Below are 13,851 nucleotides of genomic sequence, written 5' to 3' on the forward strand. Positions count from 1 at the left end.
TTTGAATCCGGTATGATATCGGCGTTGTAAAGGAAAAAGTATAAAAATTATCTTATGGCAGAGACAGAACTACATAACAACTTAAACCTTACTGTGTCAACTTATAAATCGTTTAGATTGAGTGGCAAGTGTCTAGTGGTGTGATTCTTAGTGTTGGGAGTTCTTTTCCCTCCACCATATCCTAATTGACATGATCTTTATTCTACTTATACTCCACCAACTGATATTACATTATTTTTGTAATTTTAAACTTTTCTTCTATTTTTTAATCACAGTAAAATAAGACAAGAGGAGCCAGAAACAGAAATATATGTTCCAAATGTTTTTCTAATTAAATTAATTAAAAAATGATATAATTTTTCAATTTATAACTTTGTTTTTTGATTGAATGGGACCCTTGATTTGATTGTTTGTGTAGTATTTGGCCTGAACATATAAGTAACTGAACATGTAAGCATTTAAAAAAGGGGTAAAGTGCTTGTGATTAAAGAAATATTGTTTGTCAGAGCACATTAAATGCTTATATCTTTTTGGGAGCACCCCTGGCCAGGCTTTTTTTATTTAGACAGGCAAAAGTTAAGGCCACATGGGGTTTAAACTGCAGTAGCATTTATAGCATTTTGCTATTCACAACTTAAAAAGTGCTACATTGTTTTTGCCGGCTATAGCAAATTTGGTACAAATAAAATTGAAGATGTAATGTTCAAACATGTACTATTAATTTCAGTTTTTAAAACAATGCTTACAATAATATTTTTTCTTCAGTTGTCTGAGAGTTTGAAGCATTTTTGCTCAAACAAATTTCATGCCAGCCCCTGACTTAATCAATTTTGTGTCGATTCTGTTTCTGACCATTATAAATTTCGTAAAACACTTTTCCCAAACATCAACCAAACTTAAACTATTATATTTTAGTCAGATGAATGATTGTATTTCACCTCATAGGAAATATTTCCATTTGTTTTTTTCAGAAGAAAAATCAGGTATCCCTTACAAAGAATTTTGACAAATTAAAGATAATTTTGAGAAATATTTTTATTCAATAATTGTGCACCACATACATACTGTAACTTATATACAAAGAATAATTCATCTTTAAAGCATAATATGAGATAACAATTTTAATTTTGTAGGATGTTGGCAGCTTTTTACCTTACATTTGCCTCACATTCGACCTCATACATATGGGAGAAATATATCGAACTTAGGGATGAGCTGTTGCAGTACAAGAATCAAACGTAGCGACTGCATCGGAACTCAAATCCAAATCGCTCCATTTTTACAGTTGCTTGCTTATCCAACTAACCCCCCCCCCCCCCCAATTCTATTACAGTTATACAAAGCAACTCTAGCTCTTTTGCCTAACAAAACAAAATAAATAGTGCACGGCACGGTTTTCCGTAGAAAATAAATAATTTTATACAATATTGTTTCATAATCATAACTAGGCCTATACAGTATTTTTTCTTCGGTTAATCAAAAATACTTGGAAACAAATATATACCATCATGTTTCCACAAAATAATAGTTACAGCAGATTTGTAACTAATAACATGTATTAATTGTAGGATAGGGTAGGTGGAAGACGAGTTTCCTTCTAAAATATTTTCTGGCTAAAAAATATTTAAAAATATGTTTCAAACTTCTTATTCAGATGTATCAACTTAAATAACTAAGGTATTGTTTTTACTGTAAGCACTAAAAATGTTGATTAGCGATTAAATTACAAAACTGGCTTAAATACTGGTATATTAACCTTCAATAACATTTGCTGCTTAGTTTAGGCCATAACTTACTGAAAAAAACTATGGTATTTCTTTTACCTATGAAAATAGACGGTATTCTATTGGAATGTAATTTATAATTTGGCTACACTTAAGGGATGGGTTGAATATATGTTATTTCAACATTACTTTTGTCAGTCACAAAATTTGTTACTAATACAGGTAATTGAATTGAACTCTGTAAACCAATCGTTTGTTTTTAAAGTTGTCTTTCCTTAACATTCTAGGACGCTAGGCTCTGTTTTGGACATTACTTCGAGTAGCATCATTATTACAAAAGTCATTGGTAATTGATGAGATTTGAACCTGAGAGCTCAGTAACTGAAGCTGTCATCACTACAACCAGCAACTAGGGTGAAATTTAGAGCATCTACTGTGATTGCAACGAAAATCAAGAAACCGAAAATGACATTCTCTCTCAATTCTCAATTTGGATTTTTAACTAAAATCAATGAAATTGACAGCCAACTTTCAAAACCGATATCTCGAGTTTAAAAAATGTTTCCTACAGTTACCCAACAAAGCGGACTTTCTTGTACCGATTATAGCACGCAAAGTAGCTAATTGCTACATTTACTTACTTTTGTCACACTCATTTTACTTTTACCGCACTCATTTCTTTGCTGCACTCCAGTATTCCAACCGAACAACAAAAACCTTGTGCTTTTATTAGGCACGTAATACAGTACGCTTGAAAATAAGTTGGCAACACTTAATAAAACGACTACGATCAGCTGATGCAGCGTTTCCCATTGTGTTATAACGCTTAGATTTAACCTAACCTAAAACGTGTTGCTTAGTGTTTGAAAGACTAATTATTTCTATGATTTATAGTAACTGTAGGAAAAATACAATGTGTAACGCGAGTGCAAAGTGCCACTTTGGCCACTAGTTACACAAATAACTATTTCAATTAAACTTAGTGTAAACACTAAGAAGACCTGTCTTTTAGAGTGGTTATCATTTTACAAGAAAAATAAAACAACCCACCCCCATATTATTCACAACTCAAATAACACAACCAAATAAAGTTATGAGTATTAAAAAGAACACTCCTTTTCCATGAGATCCATGCTAAGATAGGAGGAAAAAAAATAAGAAAATGATATACTTTAGTTAAAAGTTTAAAATAATATCTTCGTAAGTCTTAACAGGCACCTTTTAAAAAAGCACTGAAAATATCAATTAGGTCTCCAACATAGTGCTCAGAGAACAAATAAACTTTTTCAAAGTTACGCAAAAAACATAGGGGATAAATTCTTTTTCAACAATTGACTTAAACTAAATAGGTTATGATATAAATAATTGTATCCGGTTAAAAATATATATCTAACATTCCGATAATCTAGTTAATATCATAACGTCTTCAACTAAATAAATAATTTAGGGTATTGGATAAAGTGAAATTAAAAGGGTTTAAAAATGTTGTCAAACTAACTATACTTGTGTGCACCTATATCTTACTATGCACCAAAATAACTTTTCTTCTTTGCAAGAAAACTTCAAAATGCTCAAAATAATCCTTCAAAATTGATAGCTTTTCTTGTAGATAAGCAGGGTATGACAATGGCTTAAAGGATTCATTGAATATGATATTGAAGTCAAACTAAATAGGTAATGGGTAATGTAATAGGTTTTATGATGGCATAAGCAAATACCAAACTAATATTTTTATTAAAATTTGTTTTCATTTTGATCTACCATAAGTATTGTTTTTAAATTTTTAGAGTAGCTTTCGCCAGCGTATAAACTACTAGCAAAACTCACTTCGATTTTCTACAAGGAAATTATTTTGAGCATTTTATTATAAATTTGCAATATTTAAATATTCAATTGTTGATTTACAATAATTTACAAAACATTCTCCAAGCTCAATTCAACTCTTGAGTATAAGTTAGTAGATATAAATAATGTATTAAATGGAATATATTTTAGACGCAAGGCTCTACGTAGTTGCCTGGGAACAGCCCTGTGATTCCGTCCATGACTCCTTCCCACCATCCGTCGTCGTTCTTCTTGAGCACGTAAATCACAGCTGATTCCTGAAAACTCAGCTCATCGTCTTTGTCTGCGTAGTAGTCGTAGATCGCCACAACTGAAAATAAAAACCATCATCAGCTGTGCAAGTTAGCGGTAAGATATTTGTTGTATTGGACCTAGTTCGGTTGCAGACTTGCTTGTAGTAAAACCATCGAAGTACATAGCACAACTGGAACACCGGGTAGATAGGAGATGTGGGATAAAAAGCGCGCCATTTCGGCAACCTTCCCCCACGCATGGGAACCCAACGCAGATGTCAGTTCCTCAAGCTGTGCACACGGTTGATAATACGCTCTGGCCGTGCATACAATAGGTTGACTACAATTATAGTTATATATTCAGAATCTGCATTAACTGCAGAATCTGACAGTATATAAAACCAAAACTTTTTATGGAAATTGTATATATATATATAATCTTATTTAAATCGTAGTTAAAATTTTAACAACTAAAAATGTTAAACAAATATCACACCTTGACATGAAAAAGTTACTAAGCGAGGATTTTTTAAAAATTTTTTGGGAAGAGCAAACTTCAAGCAACAAAACTGTAGGTAATGAGATGATCTTCAGCATATAACCAAAATTTTCTAGTCGTGCGTAATGGAGTAATTTGTAACGCAAATAGGTTCTTTATAAATCGCGCCGCGGGCCGTTCTCCCTGGTCCCGCTGATCTTTTTGTTTACGGTACTCCCAGAAATTGTTTGAGTACAACCAATAGTTATATTAAATACATTTTTATTATAGGTAACCCATAACTAAATGCTGTATTATCACCTTCTAGGTAAACTATTTACATACAATGTTACCGTCAATTAAAATATAAAATGTTTATATATACAGGGACAGGGACTGGTAATCCCCCTTTGTTTAGTTTAACAAGGGATTGTTTACTATCTGCTTGGTTTGGTAATTAATGAGAAATTAAAAATATTAAGGTTCAGAGGAAGTACTTGATAAGGTCATAAATACTAAACCTAGGAAGTATTTAACGTAAAGGCAATAACAATAACAAAAATTGAATAATACATTTACAAATTGAATTGTTAGACGTGTTCCTTTGACAATATGAGTATTTCAATAATGTTGCAAAGACAAGAATAGTAAAAAAGTGTTTCAAAAATAAAATACTTCCTCGTATTCCTACTAACTTTTTCATGTCACAATGTAGAAATTGTTGACTCTTTTTAACTATGGAAATTCTATTTCAAATCAAAAGTAAAATTTATTTATAACATTACATTCTGCATTTAATGCAGATTACGAATATATAAACATTATTGTACTTAATCTTTGTTATTGAAGGCTAGGAGCGAGTTAACAACTTTGCGCACTATTCGATGAATTGGCTAAAATCCGCTGGGTCCCACATGGTGGTGGGGGAAGGCTGCCACAACAGCGCGCTTTCGTGAACACGTACCTAGCGATCCAGTTGTGTTATATACTTCGATGAGTAAAACCTCGGTTATTGGGGTTAATAGAGGGGAATGTAACCACAAATAACTCTAAGTCAGAGAAAGCCAAACTTAGTTGACAGTTTTAGAAAGAAAGGGATTTAAAGTTATGAAAAAAAATTTAATACAGAAATAAAACATTGTATAAGAATGTACTAGGCACGTTTTTTAAGTAAGGGCCGTTTTTAAATTTCTTCGTTCCAGCACTGCGATTGGCATTTTCGACATTTGCGCTGTGTATGTGCATCTATTGGTAAGTCATAGCCGGAAATTCGAGAAAAATCGGCCGTGTTTACATCCGGTTTTGAGCATTCAAAATGGTGCCGCCAATTGAGACTGCCGCCGACTGTGAAGTGAGCGCTGTAATTAGATTTTTAAGAGCTAAAGGTGTGAAAGCTATTGAATATCATCGACAGATTAGTGAAGTGTATGGCGAGAACATTATGAGTGACGGAATGGTACGCAAGTAGGTAAGGACATTTTAAGACGGCCCCACCAACGTTCATGATGAGCAACGCACTGGTTGTCATCATGGGTACGGGGACAGTAATGACGCCGCCCAGTGCGTTACTCATCATGAACGTTCGTGGTACCGTATTTCAATTCCCATATCCACTTGCATACAATTATGACACTCATAATGTTCTCGCCATACACTTCACTAATCTGTCGATGATTTTTAATGGCTTTCACACCTTAAGCTCTTAAAAATCTAATTACAGCGCGCACTTTCACAGTCGGCGGCAGTCTCAATTGGCGGCACTATTTTGAATGCTTGAAACCGGATGTAAACAAGGCCGATTTTTCTCGAATTTCTGGCTATGACTTACCAATACATGCACATACACAGCGCAAATGTCGAAAATGCCAATCGCAGTGCTGGAACGAAGAAATTTAAAAACGGCCCTTACTTAAAAAACGTGCCTAGTACAAGGTGGAGCGGAATATTTTTTAAATTATGCTGTAGCCAAACTGTTGGTTGAAGACAATGGAGACGCCGTCGTTTATATGTAACAAAGAGAGGTTTGTATTCATCTAATATTCGGTTTCCAAAATGCAAATGAAATTAGAGTGCAGGTTGTTTTTTGTTTGCAATTTATTGTTCAGTGCGTGGATATGTTCTTGGATGACAATGGATGCTCAAAATAATCCTTTTCTAGTATTGCATTAAGATAACATCAACTGGGTAACATCATTCTGGACAACAGGGAACAACTAACTGCGCCAGAACAGCATGTATTTGAAAAAATTAATATGCCACACTCTACGCTGTATGATTCTATGGCTTTCATAGACAGCTGTCATATTGAGTTTGTAACAAGCTGAATGGTCTACTGATACTATTGGAGTGCCAAGTGAGGAAAACAAAAACGATTACAAATAAAAAACAGAAATTTAATTTTTCTGTAAAAATATCTAAATTTAAGGTGGTAGGTCGTTGGAGTTCTTCCTTAAGCTGGGTTTTCCTAGGCGCGGAGTCGGCGAGCGGAGAGAGGAACGCGGAGAGCGGAATTGAAATTAACATGGCATTCCGCTCCGCTTCTAGGAAAACAGTAACATTAAATGGCCTAAGACAAGTGGAATCCGCTCTCCGCGTTCCTCTCTCCGCTCGCCGACTCCGCGCCTAGGAAAACCCGGCTTTAAATGTTTGTATGCTACAAGCAAGGGTTCTGAAAATGAGGGGGTGTGACGCTGTGTCAGAGGGGGCACGTGCCTAAGACCAGTTATGAATAAAAAATTGCATTCCAATACAATTAAATCCATGCATATCAGTTACAAATTGTATGTAGGCCTATTACATTCCTGCAAGGTTCTCATTGGCCAAGACTCTGTGATGTACACCACTGTACTAATCAAATGTTATTTATAATGAAGTTACGAACTTCTCCTAATTGTTTTTATTTAAATAATTCTTGAGATAGTATTATATTAGTTTTATTTATTTCATAATTAAGAATATTTGTAATTACAGTATTATTAAAATATTATTAAAGAAATATTAAAAAGACTACATAAACTTTGTGTGTAGCCAATATTTAAATGTATGTGATGGGCAAAATACACGTTTTGTTTACATTGTAATATTTGTTTTTTGTTTACCTACAAAAGGAGGGCATGAATCAAACAAGTTTGGGAATCTCTGCCCTAAAGGCTCATTTAAACATTGCCAGTGCCTGGCATTCCAGTTGAGATATGGCTGGAAGGCGGAAGGTCAATGGAAAGTGGTAACTGGAATGCCAACTTACTGGAACTTTAAAGTTTACGTTTACACATTCACAGCTACTGGAATATTATAGCGTTTTTTTCATGTTTGTGCGGATGTTTGTGGTCTATTTGCTGTAGTGAACAAATCATAACTGAAACGCTACAAAAAAGTATTATTAAGAAACAGTGCGCTCGATATCTAAACTTTTGTGTCCAGAACTTTTATGTTCACACGAGTTGACAAAGAAAGAACGAGAAACCTGGATACAAGATTGGATGGATACAAAACCAATCTACAACCCCCCCCTCTTGTGGTTGGATGGAACTCACGCTTTCGTGTGTTGTTTATTTTAGAAGACTTTGTCGGGGACAATAGTTAGAGAGCTTCATGTAAATGATCCACACAAAATATAAAGTGGTTATTTGACTGGCAACAGATCAGTTTGATGAACACTTTGTATGATTAGCCCAATTATAATCTGAAATGACACTTTGATGCCCAAAGCTCTACCAGCCAGGCTGAAATTAGAGATTACACTAGCGTATTTAACTAAGGAACAAATTCAAGAATGCTAGCGCTAACATTATAGTTGGGGGGAGGGGGGGGACTGGCATGCCTGTAAAACAAAAATATTTGGTCTACTGAGTCTGCCAGCTACTGGCGGGTCTGTGGCTAACTGGCTACTCTAGTGACTGGCAGGACTTGTTTACACGGCGCCAGACACTGTCATTCAGTAACTGGCAACCTCAACTGGGACACCGACTGGTATGGTGTAAATCAGTCTTTAAGGAATAGGGGAGTGCCCTTGAACGCCAGGTAAAATTCATATGCTCAGGGACACTCCTGAGGTGCTAACTCCAGGAAAAACAGTACGACAGGACTTAATTTAAGACCTAACTGCAGCTTGGCATGGCAAATAGACATAAAACTTTTGTGTATTGAAATTGGTACCTTTGCTCCTATTTGCCTGTACTTTATGCTTTCAAACAGACTATTTTAAGTACATCTAAGACACAGGGAAATTACCTTTACGCAGAAGTCGGTGATTGCTCCACGTTTGTTCAATGTGATATGAGCCAATATCTAACAATTTCTATGAGATTAATGAGTGCTAATGATTGCCTTGAGATTCAGGAACAAGAAAATTCCACAAGCTTAGAAGGCTCTAACAACCTTTTTACCTCTCAAGCTATATTTTAGAAACTAAAGGATAAATCTACAGTATACCTAACTAAATGATTTTGGTTTCCATTTGAATGCAAGCTAATAATTTTAAGATTAAGATAACATCAGATAGAGTAAAGTTAAATTATAAAAACCATTCAAAGTTGTCTGTGAGTCACTTAAAATCATCTCTCAAGATTAAACTATTTGATTAACTATTTATAAAAGCCAACGGCTTTGGTAAAAATTAAAAAAACAAGACCAAGATTATTTAACAAAATCTTGCTGGGTCTAAATAAGAAGAAAATTCACAAATTCTCTATACTACTGTTTTGTGTGTAGCATACTGCTGTAAATACTGAACTACTGTGTGGATAAATAGCTTTAATGTTTGTAGGTTCGACAAAACTATATGAAAATTTAAAGAGTGGCAGAGCCCAACAATTCAACGCTGGTGATGCAAAATTCCTAAGGAATTAAAGTATTTGGGAGTTACCATAAACAGCCAAACCAGAAGGAAGGCCCCATAAGGATATCCAAGATGGAGCTACCCAAGATCCGAAAGTGACTAATAATAGGAACGACAAAGTCAAAAATGTGTTGAGGAATTTATTTTACTAGATAGAACCTCACTTAAAATTTGTTTAATTACCTCAGTGTGTTAATAAACTGTGTACAACTGGTTCTATTGTATTTTTTGTAGTCTTTAATATGTAATCAATTAGAGAGTAGAAAAGAACATAAACCATCCTTCTTTCAAATGTCATCATCGGCGATCTTTAGTAAAGCGCTCCTATCTGTAGTGTATTTCATACAGTATACTTTGCTGAGTATGACCATTATAAATGTATATATCATGATGGCAATGTTTGACCGAAGAAACATTGCCGTGGTCCGATCATCACGCCACCCTCAACCAACCAATCAGAACACAGCCTGACCATGCTACACTTTTACCAGCTATTTCTTTCAGTCTACCATGAGCTCCCGTGATGACATCTAATCCCCATGCTACTCCCGTCCGTATCGGCCGCGGCATTTTAACATTAAAATGTGTTATTATTTAAGCCTAACGTCACTACTAACTTCAAACATTACACTATCGGCTTACAACAATAGATGCAGTCACGCCACCCCCACATTAGTTCAGTATGAGCTCAGCCATTGCCGGGGAACGTTATAATCGTTGCTAGCCTGTAGCTTAGAATATGAGCTTTATTTTGGTTATTTTGGTAGGTTGGTGCTAAAATTTCCCGTAAAATCCCGTCTAACAATGCTTATGTCCCAGTTTCGGGGATTTTCTCTCTTCAAGCCACATTACAAAGACACTGACTACTGATCCAGGCAGTGCTGCTACCTTTGGGTGTTTCAGTGAACTACGTCCACTCTCGGGGTAACACAGTACAATCACTGCTGCTCTTTAGTTATTTGTCAGATTGAAATATTTGAATGCCAATTGCGTTGGCCGTTTCGGTGCCGAGCCGAGGCTTCGCCTGGGCCTCGCCGCCATTGGTGAGCGCCTGTTCAAATGTATGCCGCACTCAACGTGTTAAGGTTAAACCACTTGGTTTCAGTAAATTTTAATTTTTAAGAAATATAATACCTTTGTAATATTTCAAGAATTGTATTTCAGACAATGCACCTATCTGTATATACCATATGTAAGAAATATTATGTGTACATAAAAAATGTCTATGCCTAAAGGGTCGTGTATACATATTGGTAATTTAAAATGTCACCTTTCTCAATGTAGTTCTTAGGCACCCAGCCCGGCAGATCCAGTTCATCACTGACTATCGGCATGCCCCGACCCTGCAGTTGGCCGAACTGTACGTGATGGTCGTCCTCAGGCTGTGGTGGTGGGGGTAGCGGAGGCGAGGCGCGGGGAGGCAGAGTATGGTGCGCTGAGGGGTGGTGGTGAGGCAACGTCCGACTGAGATGCTGATGCCCATCCAAGATGTCAACTCCTTGAGTGTTGTTAGACAGCGTGAGAGGAGAAGGTGGAGCTACAACAAACAAAACTTAAGCTTTTGATAATGGAAAACATTGCAAGAGTAAAATAAACTTGTATATCAATTTCCAAAAGCTGGTGTTTCGGCTCCCTGACTGAAACCTTACAAAACTAACTAACACGTTAACTGTTTTGGATCACATATGAAGTACAAGAATAATCAAATATTTGAAACCATTTAATCTTGCCTTTTTTGTAATACTTTTCCATACCTCATAAACACGAATATTTCAATTTCTTACGTAAACAAGTTGTTTGTTGTTGTAAAGTAGACATAGCAACAATAGGATAGAGGTCAAAGGTTCAATAGTACAAAGGTCAAACCCTGGAGGCAAGACGATGAGGACGACAACGCAGTCTACGTTATACTTCAGGTACGTGGTACGTGCACATCGTTAACTCTTACCGTATAATTTCCGTAGGCTAATGTAACTTACTATCATTTTAGTTAAAGTACAATAAATCTGGCGACGAGTTTTAAATTTTTCAGTTTGTGTGTAAATATTAATATGTAATGAAGTTTCTCCTGTTAATATTTTTTTGGTACGATTTTCTAATTATATTTAAATTGTCTCAAGTTTGTTTCCGCCATTTTGGAAGTCTCATTCGGTGTTTCATCCAAGTGGAGTGGAAGGAGAAGGAACAGGGTTCAAGAACTGTTACAAATAAAGTGCCCAAGTGGTTACAAACAACAACGGCTTTTCAAGTAGCAATTATTTCAATTACACACACATAAGTTTGGAAAGAAGAACTGGTATCTAGGAGCAGTTGAAGGAGCGGTAATGTACAACTGACTAACTAGTATTGGTTCAGTAATAGGGTTCCAGTTGCATACGATTGTTCGCTTCACTACAGTAGTGGACTGGAGTAAAGAAATATTGGAATTGAGATGTAACAAGGGTTTTGGAGGAGAAACAAGGAAAATTCCTACAAGTCACTGTAATTTTCATGTCAGAGTTTGACGATTTTCATGTTGGAAAAGGAAGTGGAAAAGCACATGTGTAGAGCTGTGAAAAGTTATTTTAATGTTGAAATAACTGTTTTAAAGTAAAGATTTACAACTGTAAAGTGTTAAATGCTGAATTGTGAATATAATCGCAGGCTATGGCTAGCAAACTGATTACAGTAGACTCCCTCTTATCTGGACACCTTTTAACCGGACATCGGTTGAACCGGACTACACTCGGTAGAAGTGGCATCTCTTTATCCGGATAACTTTTATCAGCACATCGGTTTAACCGGACTAGATCGGCAGGAAGTGGGCGGTACTGAAACGACTGTTCTCATGGGAAAGATTTGAGACCAGTGATTACATGTCTAAATACAATGCTCTCTTAATTTTAAGTCAGATACCTGTGTAGAGTATGCATTTAAACAGTCCGTTTTAACAAAATTTTGGGGATGTTGGTTTAACCGGAAAACCCGTTATCCAGACTAGCCTCGGTCCCGAGGAGTCCGGATAAGAGGGAGTCTACTGTATCGGTAAGTTGTCTGAATTTGATCCAGACGTTGAGTCTTTTCAACCTTTTTCTGAACGACTAGGAAATTTCTTCACCGTAAATTCTGTAAAGGATGCTGATAAAAGGCTTATTTTATATCACTTATGGGGCCTAAAATGTACGCTACATTAAAAAACCCTATAGTCCCAGATGCACCTAGAGATAAAGGGTATTCTGATCTGCTTTGAAGTTTTGAAGTCTCACTATGCTCCTAAGAAAAGTATTACTTATGAAAGGTTTTTGTTTAATAAAACAAACCAAATGGAAAATTAGGGCATTTCTAAGTATGCTGTCCAACAAAAGAAACTGGCTGCAACTTGTAAATTTGAGAAATTTTTGGAGCAAGCACTCCGAGATAGGTTTTCATGTGGGCTGAGGTCTACGAACATTCAGAGCAAACTTTTAGCAGAGGGTGAATCGCTTACTTTTGATAAAGCGATTGAAGCGGCCTTGTTGGTCGAGAATGCGGAGCAGAATACTAGGTTCTTTTACACTGATGGTACGAAGAAGTCTTGTGAGATTAGTTTTTATGAAGAGCAATTTTAAACCTAAGAAATTTGTGCAGAATCCTAAACCTAGCTTTAAGAAAGGGTTTTCTGACAAAAATGTTAGCTCTAAGGTCCACTACAGGTGCGGAAAAGAACATGATCTAAGGAATTGTCCATATAGAGGCTATACTTGTAACTTATGTAAATGTAATGGACATTTATCTGTTGTTTGTTTCCAGAACAAAAATAGGCTAAATGTAGGTCATGGTAAAAATAGGCCTAGCTCCAGGGTGAATTTCTGCGATGAAGAGGGCGACCAGGAGAGTTGCTCACATGCTCAACCGGTAAACAACTTCGATCAAGATGATGATATCAACTAGAATTGTATACAATAGCCTACTCAAATAATAAAAGTAGGCCTAATAAATCTGTTGCTGAAATGCGTGTAAATAATGTAAGTTTACAGATGGTGATCGACACAGGCGCTGTTGTTAGCGTGCTTCCAGACTCTGTTTAGTTTGATAAATTTAAGGATTCTGTCCCACAGCTCTCAAAAAGCAAAATATGTTTGAAGACAAATACAGGTGAGAAAATTAATGTCCTTCGCGAGTTTCAGGCAGATCTAAATATTTCCAATGGAAAAAATGGTCCTCCCGATGGTGGTGATTGAAAGTACTTCGACCAACCAACCAATTTTAATGGGAAGAAACTGGCTGGAAGCAATGAAGCTGGACTGGAGTAAAGTAATGAAGAAACGCAAAGATGACTCTGCTGTCAACCAACTGAACGGTAAGACTGTTCTAAATTTTGTTAAGCCTATCGTAGAAGAATTAAAGAAGAAATATGCAGGTGTTTTTGACGCTGCTTTTGGAGAAATTAAATTTAAATCCTACATTTGTAGTAGTGGAATTGGTGCTCAAAGAAAACACCACTCCTGTGTTTTGCAAACCACATAATGTACCCTTCTCGTTACGTCCTGCAGTAGACCAGGAATTAGATCATTTGGTAAAAAACGATGTAATATATCCGGTGACAAAAACAGATTGGGCTACTCCCATTGTAGTTGTCCCAAAAGCAGACAAATCTGTCAGAATTTGTGGATATTTTAAGATAACGTTAAATTAGTGTATCAGAACAGATCATTACCCCTTACCGAACCCAGATGAAATATTTGCTCAAATCGGTGGTACTTAATATTTTTGTAA

At 36.0% G+C, this 13,851-nt stretch overlaps 1 protein-coding gene across 1 annotated transcript in view; it reads right to left on the reverse strand.

Annotated features, from left to right (window-relative positions):
* Positions 1–1,010: 1,010 nt before the first annotated feature.
* Positions 1,011–13,851, reverse strand: part of LOC128998276 (abl interactor 2) — a 41,878-nt gene continuing 29,037 nt past the window's right edge. Inside the window, exons 7-8 of the mRNA XM_054424335.1 lie at positions 10,388–10,654; positions 1,011–3,879 (exon numbers count right to left, since the gene is read on the reverse strand). Coding sequence (XP_054280310.1) covers positions 3,716–3,879; positions 10,388–10,654 — 431 coding nt within the window. The 3' untranslated portion in view covers positions 1,011–3,715. The remainder of the gene's footprint in view (positions 3,880–10,387; positions 10,655–13,851) is intronic.

Source organism: Macrosteles quadrilineatus, unplaced genomic scaffold (genome assembly GCF_028750875.1).
Source record: "Macrosteles quadrilineatus isolate MER2022 unplaced genomic scaffold, UCM_ALF_1.0 Scaffold_7__1_contigs__length_78375512, whole genome shotgun sequence".
Lineage (NCBI taxonomy): Eukaryota > Metazoa > Arthropoda > Insecta > Hemiptera > Cicadellidae > Macrosteles > Macrosteles quadrilineatus.